The sequence below is a fragment of the Hyla sarda genome, chromosome 6, assembly GCF_029499605.1.
Source record: "Hyla sarda isolate aHylSar1 chromosome 6, aHylSar1.hap1, whole genome shotgun sequence".
Lineage (NCBI taxonomy): Eukaryota > Metazoa > Chordata > Amphibia > Anura > Hylidae > Hyla > Hyla sarda.
Genome location: NC_079194.1, coordinates 177,546,656 through 177,566,212, shown reverse-complemented (window position 1 = coordinate 177,566,212; position 19,557 = coordinate 177,546,656). Strand labels below are relative to the sequence as shown.

The 19,557-nt window shown below is 44.2% G+C and overlaps 1 protein-coding gene across 9 annotated transcripts in view; it reads left to right on the top strand.

Annotated features, from left to right (window-relative positions):
• Positions 1-19,557, top strand: part of PMFBP1 (polyamine modulated factor 1 binding protein 1) — a 302,187-nt gene that overhangs the window by 173,845 nt on the left and 108,785 nt on the right. For all 9 annotated transcript variants that reach the window (XM_056525902.1, XM_056525909.1, XM_056525905.1 and 6 more), the window contains 4 exons: positions 589-672; positions 9,231-9,377; positions 10,777-10,860; positions 10,930-11,106. In XM_056525902.1, coding sequence (XP_056381877.1) covers positions 589-672; positions 9,231-9,377; positions 10,777-10,860; positions 10,930-11,106 — 492 coding nt within the window. The remainder of the gene's footprint in view (positions 1-588; positions 673-9,230; positions 9,378-10,776; positions 10,861-10,929; positions 11,107-19,557) is intronic.

Below are 19,557 nucleotides of genomic sequence, written 5' to 3'. Positions count from 1 at the left end.
CATGTCCTCAGGCCCTGAGGCCGTGGAAGGAGTATATTCCGCCGGCAGTCACTCTGCCCCTGCATTACTGATGTCGCTCCAGTCATCAGCTGCAGCTCGATCCAACTCAGATGGTTCCGTGACCTGGGAGAATTGCTGGAGCCGCTCTGCCACCTCAGCGCAAGATGGCGCCTGCTCACCATGCGGCCCGGTCCCACCGCCTCCCTGCTCCTTATTCCCCTTATTCCGGTTGCTGCGCCTGGCCATCTCACACACCACAGCTTCAGAAGAGGTATGGCAACACACTGTAGGGGTTGGGGCTGTTAAAAGTGCCAGATGCCCAGGATAAGTGTAGCATCAGCAGGGGAGCTTCGGTATGCTGCAAACACTCACACGCCATGCCCCCCCCCCCCCATATTTGATATTGTGCAAGGTGATTGGCACTTATCTATTGGGTTCAATTGTTGAATGGTGCCCATGTTGATGTTTACTTGAAGAGAAGACATGGGGTTTTTCCACACAACTTGAGTGTATGTAATATGTTTTTCTTGTGCAGAATCACTCCATTATAATATCACTTTTAATAACCAGCCCTTCTTTTACTGTCAGCTGGATCGAAGAGATGCTGAACTTAAGGCTTCTCAGAATGAACTGCTTACCCTACAAAACACCCAAGATGTTCTGTCCTCTGAGGTAAGGGTTGTGGGGAGATTCATCAAAACCTGTGTAGCGGAAGAGTGGTGCAGTTGCCCATAGCAACCAATTAGATTGCTTCTTTCATTTTTAAAGAGGCCTCTTTAAAAATGAAAGAAGCAATCTAATTGGTTGCTATGGGTAATTGCACCACTCTTCCTCTACACAGGTTTTGCTAAATCTTCCCCTATGTGATTTTCCTTTTTTCCTATATAATTTTTTTTAAAGGAACATGATTAACAGAAAATGTACAAAAATAAAATGTATACCAGCTTGTCCTCCCTTAATCTTCTATTTTACAGTTAAAGGAGTACTCTGGGGGAAAAATATTCAAATCAACTGGTGCCAGAATGTTATACAGATTTGTAAATTGTTTAAACTACCTTCTGTTTAAACTATCTTGAGCCTTCTAGTACTTATCAGCTGCTGTATGCTCCAGAGGAAGTTGGGTAGTTCTTTACAGTCTGACCACTGTACTTTCTGCTGCCACCTCTGTCCATGTCAGAAACTGACCAGATCAGGAGAGGTATGCTATGGGGATTTGCTCGTGTTCTGGACAGTTCCTGACACCAGAACTAGAGGACTCCATCCAGGGCATACAGCAGCTGATAAACACTGGAAGGCTTAAGATTTTTTAAACAAAAGTAATTTATGAATTTGTATTACACTCTGGCACCAGTTTATTTGAAAAACTTGTTTTTTTGGTTTTTCTCCGGAGTACCCCTTTAATCAATTGATTGATTGTTTCTCCCTTCAAAGGCAGGCCTAATTGATTGGTAAAAGGCTAAAGGTGGTTCCTGACATAAGCAAATCCCCATAGCAAACCTTTCCTGTTCCGGACAGTTCGTGGGCCATCCATCCCCACCCATCCCCTGTCTCCTGTTTGCTAAAAGACAAAAATACTGTTACATCCCACTCAGTTGGTTAAAGGCGTATTCCAGGATTTTTTTTATTTGACTATGCTACAGGGGCTGTAAAGTTAGTTTGGTTCATAATATAGTGTCTTTACCTGTGTGTGACGGGTTTCTCACAATTCTTCTGTGATTTTCACTCCAATATTTATTTTTACCAGCATACAAAATGACTGCTGTCTCAGATTTTTCCCAGCTTGCAATGCGGCCTACTCACTGGTCAGCTGATGACAGGGAGTCTGTCTGCTTCAATGGGTGGAGGGATCAATCTGCAACTAATGCAACAGCTGTAGGCACCCTGATTGAAAACCACACTGATTTGAATGGATGCAGCTCATTTATGTTTCAATGGGTGGGGTGGCTGAAGTGTGGGAGGGAGGAAAATGGAATTGTGGGATTTGTAGTCAAAAAAAGAAAAGTCAAACAGGAAATACTAGTTAACAAACAGCTAGCCACAGTGTTATGGAAATCTCTCAACATAGGCATTTTGCCCAAGACAAGCGCATATCCTTTACAGATTTGTTAATTACTTCTATTAAAAAATCTTAATCCTTCCAGTAGTTACAGTCATTGCCGTAAATGTTGACACCCCTGAAATCTTTCAAGAAAATGAAGTATTTCTCACAGAAAAGGATTGCAGTAACACATGTTTTGCTATACACATGTTTATTCCCTTTGTGTTTATTGGAACTAAACCAAAAAATGGAGGGAAAAAAAGCAAATTGGACATAATGTCACACCAAACTCCAAAAATGGGCTGGACAAAATTATTGGCAACTTTAACTTAATATTTGGTTGCACACCCTTTGGAAAAAATAACTGAAATCAGTCGCTTCCTATAACCATCAATAAGCTTCTTACACCTCTCAGCCGGAATGTTGGACCACTCTTTCTTTAATATTCTATTTATTACTCTATTTAATACGTCATATTGGCACTAGGATCAGCATCCCTGGCCAATTATCCATTTTTCTGCACGAATAATATATGTATCTTAGCTACATAAATATTAAAAGTTAAGTTTTAAGTCACTCCCCTTTTCTTGACAATATTTGATTTATTGGGAGGTCCTCTTTACTGGTGTTGGTAGACACTAAGTACTGCTACTAGTCATTTCAACCACTCTTCCTTTGCAAACAGCTCCAGGTCTCTCTTATTGGAAGTGTGCCTTTTCCCATCAGCAATTTTAAGATCTCTCCACAGGTATTCAATGGGATTTAAATCTGGACTCATTGCTGGCCACTTCAGAACTCTCCAGCGCTTTGTTGCCATCCATTTCTGGGTGTTTTTTGATGTATGTTTGGGGACATTGTCCTGCTGGAAGACCCAAGATCTCGAAAACAAACCCAGCTGACACTCGGCTTTACATTGCGACCCAAAATCTGTTGGTAATCCTCAGATTTCAAGATGCCTTCCACACATTCAAGGCACCCGGTGCCAGAGGCAGCAAAACAACCCCAAAACATAATTGAACTGCCACCATATTTCCCTGTAGGTACTGTGTTCTTTTGTTTGTATGTGTGAATGATGTGCTTTACCAAAAAGCTCTATCTTGGTCTCATCTGTCCATAAAACGTTTTCCCAGAAGGATTTTGGCTTACTCAAGTTCTTTTTGGCAAAATGTAGTCTTTCTTTTTTATGTCTCTGTGTCAGCAGTGGGGTCCTCATAGGTCTCCTGCCATAGTGTTTCATGGGGACTGCTTTGGAGAGGTCCTCCCTACACCAACTCTCTAGGGGGACTTGCTCGCCCTCTCCCCATTTTAGGCGTTCTCACAAGCGTCATAGGGTCAGTCCTCCGACTCATCTCCAGAGTCCGTTAGCAGGAACCGGCGCTCTCTTCATAGGTATCGCCCTTCTACTTCTGCACCCTGTCAGCGCCCCTCTCCCAGGGGTCATTCTCCTGGTCGCAGCTCTCTGTCTCCAGATCTGCGTACCAGGTCGGCATCGCCTTCATCCAAGGCTGCCTCCACCCGCTCCCTCTCTCCTAGGGACCTGGAAGAGGAGGCTTCAGGTTCTGCCTCTGACTCAGAGGACCGAACTGATACCGCCGGCATGATGGACACCTTGGTCTCGGCCATAAGGGACACCTTTCACCTCGAGGACCCAGGTTCTTCGGACGCAGTTCCAGAAGTTTCCTTTTATCGCTCCCGTCCCGCACCTAAGGATTTCAGCTCTCATGCTGAATTTGACGCATTGCTGGAGAATGCCTGGAAACATCCTGACAAGTGCTTACAGGGCACTAAAAGATTCAGGCTCAGTTCCCCTTTGCCAAGGACCTCATTGCGAGATGGACACCAACTGTAGATCCACCTGTCTCCCACCTGTCAAAAGCAACTACTCTGCCCCTGGCGGACACGGCTTACTTCAAAGATCCGGCAGACAAAGGAATCGAAAATCTGGCGAAATTCGCCTTTGAAGTGGCAGGATCCCCCTTACTTCCGACATTTGCTTCTGCCAGGGTGTCGAAAGCCATTTCAGTCTGGGCTTCTCAGCTCCACCAAGGCATTCTATCATATGCCTCCAATAAGGGTTCCAAACAGGCATCCTCACAGGACAAGAGGACTCCTTCCTTCAAGACCTGTCCCTCATCGAAATCAGATAACCGTTCCAGCCGACGCCGCGGTTCAGGAAGGTCATTTTCAGTTTGTGGCCCTCCTCTTCGGTCTACCCACTGCTCCAAGAGTTTTCACCAAGGTTCTGGCAGCGATGATCCCCTCTTGCGATCATGGGGGGTATCGGTCATCCCCTACCTGGAGGACCTCTTGGTCACGGCTCACACCAAGGCCCAGAATCAGGAGAGCCTCCATCTCACTCTTCAGACCTTGTCCCAGTTTGGCTGGTTGATCAATCAGGACAAGTCCAACCTGACTCCCACCCAATCTCTAGTCTTCCTGGGTCTCCAATTCGACACGGTGTCCGCCTGGATTCGGCTTCCACCGGACAAAATGGCGGACTCTTTTGTCAGGAGTTCAGACTCTCCGGAACCTGCTTCCAGTTTCCATTCAATTCTGCATGATGGCCATGGGCCGGATGGTGGCCATGGTGGCTGTTCCCTTTGCCCAGTTCCATTATCGTCCTCTTCAACTTTTTCTCCTGTCCCGGTGGGACAGGTCTCCCCTGTCCCTCGATCGCTATATCATTCTTCCCCACTTCACTGGCAGGTTGTGATGACAAATGCCAGTCTCAGCAGTTGGGGAGGAGTTTTCAGGGACTGGACGGTCCGGTGCGTAAATAAATGGCCAGGGAGGCACGCGCAGCTCTGCGGCGATGGCCGAGGTCTCCAAGATTCTTCTTTGGGCAGAACTGAGTTCCATCCATCTCGGCAATTCACATACCGGGGGTGGACAATTGGGAGGCGGACTTTCTCAGCTGATCCTCGGCCGACCCCAGTGAGTGGTCCCTTCATCCAGAGGTATTCATGATCACTTGCAAACTCTGGGGTCCTCCGGACGTGGATCTGTTCGCGTCTCGCCACAACCGAAAAGTCCCGGGATCCCCTGGCCCTAGCCACGAACGCCCTGGTGGTTCCCTGTTCCAACTTCGTCCTCCTCTTCCCCTTCTTCCCAGGGTACTGAGGAAACTCAAAGCAGAAGGCGTTCCCGCCATTCTCGTGGCTCCGGTCTGGCCCGTGGTTAGCGGACGTGGTTTGTCTAGTGGACGATGTTTCACTGTGCCTCCCTCTTTGACCGGACCTTCTTTCTCAGGGTCCTCTTTGCCACCCCAATTTACAGTAGCTGCATTTGACGGCGTGGCGGTTGAGACCGTGGTTTTGAGCCAGAGGGTTCTCTGACCAAGTTGTTCGCACTATGATCAGGGCACGCAAACCCTCTTCTGCAAAGATTTACTACCATACTTGACGGTCTTTTTTTGGTTGGTGTGAATCTCACTCCTTTTCTCCAGTTACGTTTTCTCTCCCACAACTTCTTTCCTTTTTGCAGTCGGGGTTGGAACAACATTTGGCCCTTAGTCCCCTTAAAGGACAAGTTTAGTCTCTTTTCGTTCTTTTTCAACATCCTCTGGCATCTTTCTCCAAGGGGTGTCTCACGCAGCTCCGCCTTACAGATCACCCACTTCCCTTGGGATCTGAACTTGGTACTCGGTGCTCTGCAGGGCACTCCTTTTCTTTTTTTTTTTTTTTCAACTGTAAATTTTTATTATATTCAGACAGAAAAATACACACCAGTAGGAATGATCGGGGTGACGTACCCCACAGTAATTGAGAAATGCAAGCAAGTAATAATCCAAATCACAACAATCAAGTCAGGTAATCACAACTGTGACACAGTAATGCAATAGTTAACAACCGCACATTTGGGTCAAATAGTCCTAGACATGAGGGGGGGGGGGTGGAGAGGGTGACTAAGACAACAACGTCAAACAGAGGGGCGAGGGAACAGAAAAGGAAACGTACAAAGAAATAAGAAAGTGGGTTGAGAGAAGCAAGAAGAGAGGAAAAGGTCCAAAAGGAGCTAAAAGATCAAGGAGGTTGCCTGTCCGTGAATCTGTCCCATGGGTCCCATACTGAAAAAAATTGTGAGATAGTGTTATTCAAAGAGGCAGTAAGAGATTCCATAGAGCGAATCTCACGGACCCGGGCCAGGAGTTCACCCTCAGACGGGGGGGAAGTCTGTTTCCAATGTTTTGCAATGAGAGTTTTCGCTGCCAGGACGATGTGTAGAAATAGCTTATATGGTCGACCAGACAAGGCCCTAGTTGACAAATGTAAGAGATAGATTAAAGGGTCTAGGGGCACCCCAACTCCCAATATGTCACGGATAAGCCGCTGCACCATTACCCAAAATTGAGAGATCAGCGGACAGGACCAGAATATATGGTAAGTGTCCCCCAGTCCCACACCACATCGCCAACATTGCGGGGGGATGTCAGGGTTCAATTTATTGAGGAGGACAGGGGTATGGTACCAACCCATAAGCAATTTGTATTGTGTCTCTTTGTAAGCTGTACATATGGAGGCCCGAGAAGCCCTATCCCAAATTACCCTCCACTGTGGGATTGTAATAGAAGTGTTAAGGACTTCCTCCCAGCGACCCATATAACGGTGGGAGGGGAGGGTTCCGTCCACGGGGGAGATTAAAAGGGAGTAAATACTCGAGAGCAGTCCCTTCGTCTGAGGTCCACTCCTACACAACCTCTCAAAACTCGTAGGGAGCGAAACCACTAGCGAGCCCCTCTGAGAGGATAGGTAATGTCGGAGCTGGGTATAGTGAGTGAACGCAGAGGCAGGGAGTTCCCAACAAGATTTCAGGTCATCAAAAGACAGAAGAGTCCGAGTAATAGGATTTACCACATCAGCCCAGCAGAACAAACCTCTCGAGCCCCATTCCCGAACCATAAGTGAGGTGCTTCCAGGAGGGAAGTCAGGGTGGTAGAGAAAAGACTGCATTGGGGAGAAAGAGGACAGGAGTCGGAATCGCCTGGAACAATAAGTCCAGACATATCTCGTGAAAGACATAGGACCTAAAAGGGTGCATGCAGGGGACGGAAGCGGGAAGGACCATAGGAAAGAATTAGGATGGACAGGCGCCAACCATAATTTTTCAAGTTCCATCCATTTACTATAAGCAAAGTGAGTAGACCATGCAGCTAGGTGACGGAGGTGTGCGGCCCAATAATATTTTGTGACATCTGGGACCCCCAGGCCTCCAGAAACTCGGTTCGCCATCATGACCGTCATAGGGAGCCTATGTCTTTTAGCGTCCCAAATGAACCAGGGCACTCCTTTTCTACTCCTCGGGAACACTTCCTTTAGTCCCCTCTCCTGTAAAGTGGCCTTCCTTATCGCGGTCACTTCCATCTGGAGGGTTTCAGAACTGGCAGCTCTCTCCTGCCGTTCTCCTTACCTGGTCATCCACCAGGATAAGGTTGTTTCCCGTCCGGTGCCTTCCTTTTTTAACCTAAAGTTGTTTCTGCCTTTCATCTCAATGAGGACATTGCCCTCCCGTCCTTTTGTCCAGCTGCATCTCCTCCCAAGGAACGCTTGCTCCACAAGCTTGATGTGGTTCGGGCTGTTCGGACCTACCTCTCAGTCACTTCCTCCTTTTTGCAGATTGACTCCCTTTTCGTTCTCACTGAGGGTCATTGTAAGGGTCTGTCTGCTTCAAAGGACACCATTTCTCGGTGGATCTGGTCTGCTATTTCAGAAGCTTACCGCTGCAAGGGAAAGACCCCACCCTTCAGGGTCTCGGCTCATTCCACTCATTCTGTTGGGGTCTCCTGGGCTCTCCGTAACAACTGCTTTGGTACATCCCAAGGTATGTGTCCCCCAATGGAGCCGATAGAGAAAAGGAGTTTTTTTGTGCTTACCATAAAATCTTTCTCGGAGGATCCATTGGGGGGGACACTATGGTAACAAGAAAGTCAGCCACTCCCAGCAGGGTATACCCGCCTATAGGCACCTGAGCTAATCAGTTTTAGTCCCAGAGCAGTAGGAGAGAACAAACAGGTCAGAGAAGACCAAAAAACTCGTCCAAGGAAACCACAGAATAAAAATAACTGAAACCACCCTCGGACAGGTAATCAAAAAACCAGGAACACCAGAAAAAATGAGCCGGTGCTGGATCCTCCGAGAATGAGATCTTACGGTAAGCACAAAAAAAAATCCAGTTTTTTCCTCCCTTTTTAGTTTAGTTCCAATACACACATAGGGAATAAACGTGTATAGCAAAATATGTGTTACTGCAATCCTTTTCTGTGAGAAATACTTCATTTTCTTGAAAAATTTCAGGTGTGCCAACATTTACCCGCCATGACTGTATCAGCTGCTGAAGTTGAGTTGTTCTTTTCTTTCTGTCAACAGTGCTTTCTGCTGACACCTCTGCTTGTCTGAGGAACTGTCCAAAGCATTAGGGGATTTGCTCCTAGTCTGGACTGCAGCATCCAGTGCCCCCTCTGCGCTCACAAATATTGGCCAATGCATAGCCGGTATTTGTCAGTGAATTGCCGTACCCCCGCATAACCCTTGGCGTACCCCTGGTTGAGAACCCCTGGTCTAGATAGCAGGCACTTTATTGAAACAACTATTCTGCTTTTCTTAGTCCAATGATGATGGACTTGGAGTGTGTCGTAGAGGTAAGTCTAGCGGTCAGCAGTCTCTTACCAGGAGGTACACTACCTTAAAGTAGCCCCTGGGAGCCTTTTTATAGGCTAGTGGGTGAAGCTTTTTTATGCCGCCTTGTGTCAAAATCCAGTGTCTAATCAAGCCACACCTGTAATAATTTACATGTGTGCTTAAGACATCACTGGATATCGAGTTTTGCAGGAATCCAACATTTCTATCTGGGCGCATTATATATATTTTTTGTTAGTGAGTGTATATGTTTTGTTTCATTATATAATTCATTTGTAGGTTTAGGGTAGGGTCGCACATGCAATATTTTGCTGCATATTTGATGCTGCACGTATACCTACCCATTAAAGTCATTGGGTAGCGAAATCAGCAGTGTATTTTGCTATCCTGTGACTTCAATAGGTAGGAAAATGCACAGCAGCAAAATACCACACATGAGACCCTACCCTTAGTGTTACTGTATAGTTACATCCCTTACATATCTACCCCCCCCCCCCCCCCCCCCCCCCTTCCCACACACACACTTCTGGTGCCTCACGTATATTACACTTTTTTTTCAGCTGGATTCCCAAGAACAGCAGGTATACAGACTGCAGCGGGAGTTGCGGGAAAGACAGGAAGAGATGGAGCTGAGGCATGGTAGAATACAGCAGCTTCATAAGGACCTAAAGACAAGTGTTGCTGAAAGAGACGAATCCCATAGACAAGTAATTTATATAACACTGCTTTATTAAGTTAAAGGTGTATGGTGTGTTATGGTACTTTGCTATTTCTGTTTTACTTCCTGTTTTGTAAGATTTCTCAAACAAATGAAAGTGTGTGACCCACCTTAATTTACCATGATTATGGCTTTGATTAGCTTATATTTGTTGCAACCTTATAGCCAATAATTCCCTAAAGCTAGCTATAGATCTGTTGCAAGGAAGATCAGCACCATTTTCCTTATAGACTTACACATTCACTGTAGCCCACTCATTCTGCTTACCTATAGAATAGGTAACGATCTATCCTGCCAGATTGTTGCCTTTATGGGCAATAGATTAAAACTGATAGATCCTGATGAAATCAATGGTATGTAATGCCTATGACCAGCTTTAGAAGCTGTACTGTAATATGAATGTACTCATTCTTGGACCCAAAGTTGTTATTTTTTAGTCATCACTTAACATCTGAAGCCTTTTACCACTTTGAGCAATTGTTATTTAATGGTCTATTCATACGTACAGTTTGATGCGCAGGTTTTTTTGCTGCAGATTTCTATGTAAACTGAATGACTGAACAAAGCTTAAAATCCTGTGCATCAATTCTGTGTAGAATACTGTACGTGTGAATAGACCCTATGGGGGAGATTTATCAAAACCTGTCCAGAGGAAAAGTTGCTGAGTTGCCCATAGCAACCAATCAGATCGCTTCTTTCATTTTTAAAAAGGCCTGTGAAAAATGAAAGAAGCAATCTGGTTGCTATGGGCAACTCAGGGACTTTTCTATGGACATGTTTTCATAAATCTCCCCGTATGGGTGCATTTTCATCTTTCCTTGTGTATCCAGCAGCTCAATATGGGGGGGGGGGGGGGGGGGAGAATGTCAAAACTGCCTCCAAACGGACCTATGCCGTACGCCATTAATTTAAATGAGCCAGCCGGAGTTGGCTAGTGACTCAAGTTGGCTGATATTCCGACTGTGTCCGTTTTTTGAACCCAACTGAAAACTGCAGCAGTTCACGGTTTTCAGTCCAGTTCAGAAAGATATGGTTGGAAACTGAGCTCACTAAAGTCACTAGCTGACTCCGGACGGCTCATTCAAATGACTGTGGTACGGCACGAGTCCAGCAGGGATACAGCAGTAGCTGTTTTGAAATACGCCCACCGGATGCATAGAACAAGATGGGAATGCACCTTACATGGGCCTTTGACTTACCAGACGTGACATTTATATTGACCAATATATTCATTGGTGACAACAAAATCAGCAAGGTCATTTTCAGAATACAGTTGTATGTTCTTGACCTCTCCATATTAGCTCCCCCTGGTTTAATTGTCTTTACTGATATGCTTCAAATAATCCACAAAGCATAATTTGTAATTAATTCTGTAATCCGATTTACAGCTCTCTGAATGTAACTTGCGTCTGTCACAACTTGAGGGGGAAAACTTTACTCTAAGGGTCTGTCAGCGAGAACTTGAAGCAGAGGTAAGGATATTTCTTTATAATGAGGTATAGCCTTTATGGTCTAGTACTGATACCATTGTTTCTCTACAGGTAGATAAACTAAGGAAAGAGTCTATGTACAAAGAACACGATGAGCAGACACCTGCATGGGAGTTACACCACAGACATGACCTAGAGGAAAGACTCCAGAGAGCAGAGATTGCAGAGCGTGAACATTTGACCTTAATTCACAGGATGAGAGCAGAGATGCAGGACACTAGGTTTCTGGTCAGTAAATTGTACATATAAAGTCTGGATTTCATCAATTTATCAGGAGCACTCCACCTAGATGTGTAAAGAAAGGGGGCCAAGAATTGGAATGGAAAGTAAAAAATAACTTAAACTTCCCACTTTAGTTGCAAGTGAATGCTGAGCTCCATAAACAGTGTACATTGATGCCATTTATTGACAGAGACTCCAGAACAGCAGCAGTGCTGAACTGGGAAGCAAGTATGTAATAGAGGTGTGATATGTGGTTAATTTAGAGATAGTATTTTACATACCTCTGTTGTAAAGAGTGGTTATTTGAGTTACTGTTGCCTTTGTTATGTGGAACTAGGCTGCCCATTCTCCTTTGACATCAACAAAGCATTTTTATGTCCATGCCAGGGCTGTGGAGTCGGAGCCGGACAAAATTTTGGGTACCTGGACTCGGAGTCGGCAAACAATGCACTGACTCAGACTCCGACTCCTACTAAATTTAGATTGGAATAAAATAAAAAAATGCAAGTTTAAATGTCCCAATTCACAAAAAGTTATAATTAATGACTTCCCTACTGTAAGAATAAAGACCAATGCATGCAGTGCCTCACGTAACCGCAAAATGAACACATTAAGTGACCGTGCTTCACTATATGGCACGCAACGGACAATTAGGAGCGGCAATACTTATACTTTCCATAGTGTTGTGTTCTGCTGTTACGGGGAACCAATGGGTATCCTAGCATCTCACTGATAAGAGATTAAGTAAATATGTTTTTTGCCGGACTAGAGACACTTGTATAAGTGAAGGGAATGGAGGGTCAATAGTTCAAGACTGAAGCTGTAAACCATTGGAAAAACTGCTGCCATTCAGCTAAGGCTATAAAAACTTGTAAACTACAATTGTTAGCTTAAACTTTAAACATGACTATGGGATTCTACTAGGAAAATCATGTTTTATAGTAAATGCCCCTTCCTGGATCCTCCCACTGCCCTATCTTCAGCAGCAGATCAGCACACAAAAAGAAGGCAGCAGCTTCTGCCCAACTACCTCTCTCTGCTAGAAGAGCTTAGAAGAACTTGGTGGAACAGCTTCTTGGATTCAACTGTGTTTATAAATACATTTGCATATTAATACAGAGGAGTCTGAGTCGGAAGTACAAAATACTGTGGAGTCGGAACATTTATCTACCGACTCCACAGCCCTGGTCCGCGCAACTGCCGCTCATGCCCACTTAGGCAGATATCCATGATCCCTTCGGCTGATAACTCTACCCCTCTATAAATATTCATCCCCTCTTCCTTAGCATGTCTATGAAGGGGGTGAGGTTGTCACCAGAGTGGGCGTAGTTTTGAGTGTTATCCAATATTTCTCTTGAATACAGAGTTCAATTACTTTTTTTAATAATAGAAGTAGTCACCCTGGTGAAGTCAGCAAAAGTTGATGAATGGCACATCGTGGATTCCTTTACTCCAAATTGAGCTTCATAGCACCAGCCATCCAGTAAGCAAGTCACTGCAGACTGAGCGTTCGGCAACATTTCTGGGGCCACCGCCCCCTTTGTCAAACATAATACTAGTGAACCCACCACAGTATTACATAGAGACCTCACACCTATAATACAAATTGTATAAAATTAGAATAAAAACAATATTATCTATACGAAAACTGATCGGAGCAATATAGAGTTACAAAAATGTTAAAATTACATGATTCATTTATCCCATTAGGTCCCTGTATCCAAAAAAAACCTTCTGTTGCAGCAGTTTTTTCTTTATTTGCTGCACTGCTATCTCCTGAACATAATGCTCCATGTCACAAAGTTAAAAACATCTCAAACTGGTTTCTTGAACATGACCGTGAGTTCACTGTATTCCAGTGGCACTCTCCAATGCAGAAGCTTACGATCGCTCCCCACACAACACCACACACTCTTTACTCCTCAGCTGCAAGGCTTAGCAGAATACACAGGATATAGGAAATAGTGCATATAGGATATCCACAAGAAACAGCACTCGTTGTGAGTGCCGCAGTTTTTTCTTTCTATTGGATATCCCAAATAGACAAGGTATCTCTAGGTGAGTCATCTAACCCACATATATCATGTTGTAGGACCAAGGTGTAAGAAAACAACATATATTTTTCTTAACCCCTTTCCGACCCATGACGTACTGGTACATCATGGGTCGGGTGAGGGGAATATGATGCGGGTATTTTTAATTTTAAGAGAAAAGGTTAAAATCACCCCCCTTTTCCCATTGTTCAAATGAAACACTGTAATAAAAAAAATAAAAAATCCAAACTCCCAAATTGCTGATTTTTGGTCACATCATGTCCCAGAAAAAATTAATAAATAGAGATCAAAAAGTCATGTATACGCAAAAATACGTACCATTAAAAACTACAGCTCATGGCACAAAAAATAGGATGCAGTAGGGATGGAAAAAATTTATTTAACAAAATTTGTATTTTTTAAAACAACATTTTAATTATTTTAATAAGTTGTGTGTGTGTGTTTTCAGTTTTTTTTTAATCTATTAAATTTTTTTTTTTAGGTAGTACTACTACTCTCAGCATGGAACAGACTGTTCCATGATGGGAGTAGTAGTACCTGCACTAATAGACATATCGCCCTGGGTGCCCCAATGCGATGGTCCATATTATAGTAGAGATGCGGACCGGCTCTATACAGCGCTCGCATCTCTGCTCTGTACTCCGGCCAGTCAGAATATCACTCATTCATATTTTCCGCCCAGTGTGGGGTTGGCCGGATGGTTGCAGCCAATCCCCGCTCTCAGCGGGAAATATGAATCTGTGATGGTCTATTCACATCACTGGCCGTCCGGAGTATAGTGCAGAGATTCGAGCGCTATAGAGAGCCGCTCCGCATCTCTACAATAGATAGGACGATCGCATCGGGTGTCAGGAGTGACACTCGCTGTGATCTGTCCTTAACTGCAGGTACTACTATTCCTAACATGGAGCACACTCTGCTCCATGCTGGGAGCTGTAGTACTTGTATCAATAGACAGATCGCACTGAGTGTAACTTCTGACACCTGTTGCGATCTGTCTATTAAAGCAGTTACTACAGCTCCCAGCATTGAGCAGAGTGTGCTCCATGTTGAGAGCCATAGTACCTGCAGTTAAAGAAAGATCACAGCGGATGTCACTCCCCACAACCAATGTGATCCTCCTGTATAATGTATAGATGCGGCCAGACGCTCTTCTATGGTCCCCTGCACTGCCGTATATATACACCTATTCATATTTCCCACAGAGATGTGAACCATCTGGCCAATCACAGCTCTCTGCAGGAAATATGAATGTGTGTGTGTGTGTGTGTGTGTGTATGTATGTGTATATATATATATATATATATATATATATATATATATATATATATGTGTGTGTATATATATATATATATATATATATATATATAATACTTTAGAAATAGCAGCACACCCAAATGGCGTATGATGAAATAAACAGAGCTTTATTGGCCCATGTTAGTGCGACTTTTCGATGGTATCACACCATCTTTATCAAGCAGATGGTGTGATGCCATCGAAACGTCGCACTAACATGGGCCAATAAAGCTCTGTTTATTTCATCATACGCCGTTTGGGTGTGCTGCTATTTCTAAAGTATTGCATCGATGGATGTGGTCTGCAACTGGGACCTCACTCTTTTGCCTGCACCCCTATCTATTTAATACGAAAAACTGAGGTTGTGCTGCCTACCCTGTGGTTTTAGATAGATGGATAGATATATATACGGCAGTGCATGGGACCATAGAAGAGCGGCCGGCCGCATCTATACATTATACAGGAGGATCGCAATGGACCCGGGATGATCTGTCAGTTAGTACAGGTACTACTATTCCCATCATGGAATAAGTTTGTTCCATGCTGGGAGTAGTAGTACTACCTAAAATATGTAAATAAATAAAGAAAAAAGTGAAAAACACGCACTCACTACATTTTTTATTATTGTGGGCTACATTTTTTGTGCCCTGCCCGCACACTTGAAATTGATCCCTGTTTAAAAATTAATAAAAATTTTGTTATAAAAAATATACATTTCGTTAAATACAATTTTTTCCATCTTATTTATTTTTTATATTTTTAATGGTACCCTACGAAATTTTATTAAAAAAGGTATCTCCTTCACTTAATAAAAACCGCCTGCAAAAACGCCAAAGTTAAAACCCACATGGCGTTTTTCTTGTGTTTTTTTTTACTCCCATAGACTTCTATGGGAGAAAAACGCCACGATTTCAGGGAAAAAACGCCAAAGGCTCAACATGCTGTGATTTTGAAAAACTGCTAAGGAGCTGAAATAGCCAAAAAAGAGTGAAAGAACTCCAAAAGGAGTAAAAAAACAAAACACCAAATTGAAAAATGCAAAGTGGAAAAAGAATTTTGCGATTTCTCAGCGAACATGTGGCTGCAGCGTTTTTTGGCCGAAAAAATGCCATGCGGCAGAATTGATGTTTTTCTTGGCCATACACCCCCAAAAGAAAAAAAAGTGGGATTCCAGCCTAACATAGCTCTGTAGGGGGAAATATAAAAACGCTATAGAGGTCAGAACATGGCATTGAACAAACTTTTTTTTTTCTCTTTCAAGTTTGCTATTTTTTTTACCTTAAAACTAAACAAAAGTTTTGTTTGATATCATTGTGATCGTACTGACCAATAGTATAAAGATAGCATGTCAGATTTATTGTATTGTGAACCCTGAAAAATGTATTGCTCCATAAAATTGCACAATTCCATATTTTTTCAATACATTAAATTATAAAATTTAAGTGCGCCAATAAACAGTACAACTTGTTCCAAAAAAAAGAAGTCCTTATACAACTTTGTCAGTGGAAAAAAAAAGTTATTATCTTATAATGTAAGAAGCAAAAAAATAAATAAATAATTAATCGCTGGGTCATGAAGGAGTTAAAGGGGTTATCCAAGAATAGAAAAACAGAGCGGATTTCTTTAAAAAACAGCACCACTCTTGTCCTCAGGTTGAATGTGGTATTGCAGCTCGGTTCCATTGAAGTGAATGGAGCCAAGTTGTAATACCAGGTGTGGTGCTGTTTGTAGAAGATATTAGCCCTGTTTTTCTATTTTTGGAGGTCCTGCAAAATGAAATGATCTATTATTTAGCTAAATTTATATAGCTCTGTAATGTACAAGTGTAATATTTGCTAAACACCGTTTTTCTCAGCCTTTCCTCCAGGAAGGAAGTCCAGTAGTTCTAAGCACACATGACCGGGTACCACTGGGTTCTGTGGCCATTTTGGGCCTGACACGTCACTGTTACATCTCTGTCTGTTAGCAGCACCTTCACTGCCTTATTCCAGAAATGGAATATTCATGAGAGTGAGCATGCTAAGCCAGGATTGGCCAAGCAGGTCCACTCTCTTCTTCTCAGCTTCTGAACATCTCTGTATAAGCTGAGAATACTTCAGTGTGTCATCGCTGTGATTTGCTGAGGCCAAACACATTTCCCCCAGCTCTCCGCAGTGAAGGCAGCTCCTCCTCACACATCCAAGCAGTTCAGAAAGGGGAAAGGAAACGTATGTTTTTCAGCAGCTTAGGAAGTATAAATGCACAGCTCTCAGCTGTATATTTCAGCATATATGTGATCCTACCTGCAGCCTGTTATATAATACTGACTGAAGGACAGTGTATCTAAGTATTTTATGTGTGATATTGCCCAGAGCCATGTATCTAAGCCCAATTGAGTGATACTACCCAGAGCTGTGTATTTGAATCTGCTTAGATACAGAGCTCTGGGTAGTATCACACTGAATTAGCTTAGATACACGGCAAAACATTGGAGTGTGATGGACCCAGTCCCAGCAGTTCACCTTTGGGGAATTTTAGGGATTTAGGGAAAGAATTACCAAAGTTGTTGATCCACAGATGGCTTGTACATGTTCTTTAACCCCTTAAGGTCCTTTGACGTACGTGTACGTCATGACTCCCTGGTACTTAAGGACCCATGATGTACACGTACGTCATGGAGAATTCAGGCCCCCGCCGCATGCTGGGCGGGGATCGGACCGGGATGCCTGCTGAAATCATTCAGCAGGCATCCCGTGCAAACGCCCAGGGGGGGTCATCAGACCCCCCATGTCGGCGATCGTAGCAAATCGCAAGTGAATTCACACTTGCGATTTGAACGATTACGGGTCAATGGGGGATCGCGGTTGTCTAAGACATCTACGATCCCCCTGAAGGGATAGGAGTGAGGTGGTAGGGGTGCCACCCCTCCTATCCCTGCTATTGGTCCCCAGAAGCGACAACCAATAGCAGATCAGGGGCGTGGTTAACTTTCATTTCCCCCTTCCTGCCCACCCACAATAGGCGGGGCAGAACGGGGAAACCGAAGAGAACCGACGGTAGATCCACTTACCCATCAGGTGATGGAGATCGGCGGGTGGCGATGTTGTGCGGCTGGATCCTACGGAAGCCGGTGAGTTGCCTAGCAACATCTGGAGGGTACAGTTTGAGACCACTATACAGTGGTCTCTAACTGTAGCCCTCCAGATGTTGCAAAACTACAACTCCCAGTATGCCCAGACAGCTGTTTGGGCATTCTGAAATATGTAGTTTTGCAACAGCTGGAGGACTACAGTTTTAGACCACTATACAGTGGTCTCTAAACTGTATCCCTCCAGATCTTGCAAAACTACAACTTCTAGCATGCCCAAACAGCTGTTTGCTGTCTGGGCATGCTGGGATTTGTAGTTTTGCAACATCTGGAGGGCCACAGTTTGGAGATCACTGTGGCCCTGCAGATGTTGCAAAACTGCAAATCCCAGCATGACGAAACAGCAAACAGCTGTCTTGGCATGCTGGGAGTTGTAGTTGCGTACCTCCAGCTGTTGCATAACTACATCTCCCAGCATGCCCTTCGGTGATTAGTACATGCTGGGAGTTGTAGTTTTACAACATCCGGAGGCACCCTGGTTGGAAAATACTGAGTTAGGTAACAGAACCTAACTGAAGGTTTTCCAACCAGTGTGTGCCTCCAGCTGTTCCAAAAGTACAACTCCCAGCATGCACGGTCTGTCAGTACGTGCTGGGAGTTGTAGTTTTGAAACAGCTGGAGGTTTGCCCCCCCCTCCCATGTGAACGTACAGGGTACATTCACATAGGCAGGTTTACAGTAAGTTTCCTGCTTCAAGATTGGGCTTCGGCAAATTTTTCACCGCAGCTCAAACTCCTAGCGGGAAACTCACCGTAACACGCCAGTGCGAATGTACCCTAAAAACACTACACTACACTAACACATAATAAAGGGTAAAACACAACATATGCACCCCTTACACTGTCCCCCCCCCCCCCCCCCCCAATAAAAATGAAAAAAACGTATTGTATGGCAGTGTTTCCAAAACGGAGCCTCCAGCTGTTGCAGAACAACAACTCCCAGCATTTCTGGACAGCCACTGATTGTCCAGACAAGCTGGGAGTTTAGCAACAGCTGGAGGCACCCTGTTTGGGAATCAATGGTGTAGAATACCCCTATGCAATCCCTATTTTAGTCCTCAAATGCGCATGGTGCTCTCTCACTTCGGAGCCCTGTCGTATTTCAAGGAAACAGTTTAGGGCCACATGTGGGAGTATTTCCATACTCGGGAGAAATTGCACTACACATTTTGGGGGGCTTTTTCTCCTTTTACCCCTTATGAAAAGGGAAAGTTGGGGGCTACACTAACATGCTGGTGTTGCCCCATACTTATTTTCACAAGCGGTAAAAGGAAAAAAAGACCCCCAAAATTTGTAACGCAATTTCTCCTGAGTACGGAAATACCCCTTATGTGGGCGTAAAATACTCTGCGGGTGCACACCAAGGCTCAGGAGTGAGAGCGCACTATGTACATTTGAGGCCTAAATTGGTGATTTGCACAGGGGTGGCTGATTTTACAGAGGTTCTGACATAAAGGCAAAAAAAGAAATACCCACATGTGACCCCATTTTGGAAACTACACCCCTCACGGAATATAACAAGGGGTACAGTGAGCATTTATGCCCCACAGGTGTCTGACAGATTTTTGGAACAGTGGTCCGTGAAAATGAAAAATGTAATTTTTTTGTTTGCACAGACCACTGTTCCAAAGATCTGTCAAACGCCAGTAGGGTGTAAATGCTCACTGTACCCCTTATTACATTCCATGAGGGGTGTAGATTCCAAAATGGGGTCACAAGTGGGGGGTCCACTGTTCTTACACCACGGGGGGCTTTGTAAATGCACATGGCCCCCGACTTCCATTCCAAACAAATTATCTCTCTAAAAGCTCAATGACGCTCCTTCTCTTCTGAGCATTGTAGTTCGCTCGCAGTGCACTTGACGTCCAAACATGGGGTATTTCCATACTCAGAAGAAATGGGGTTACAAATTTTGGGGGGCATTTGGGGAAAAAACAGCATTTTAGTGAAAACATTTTTTTTTTCATTTACGCATCCGACT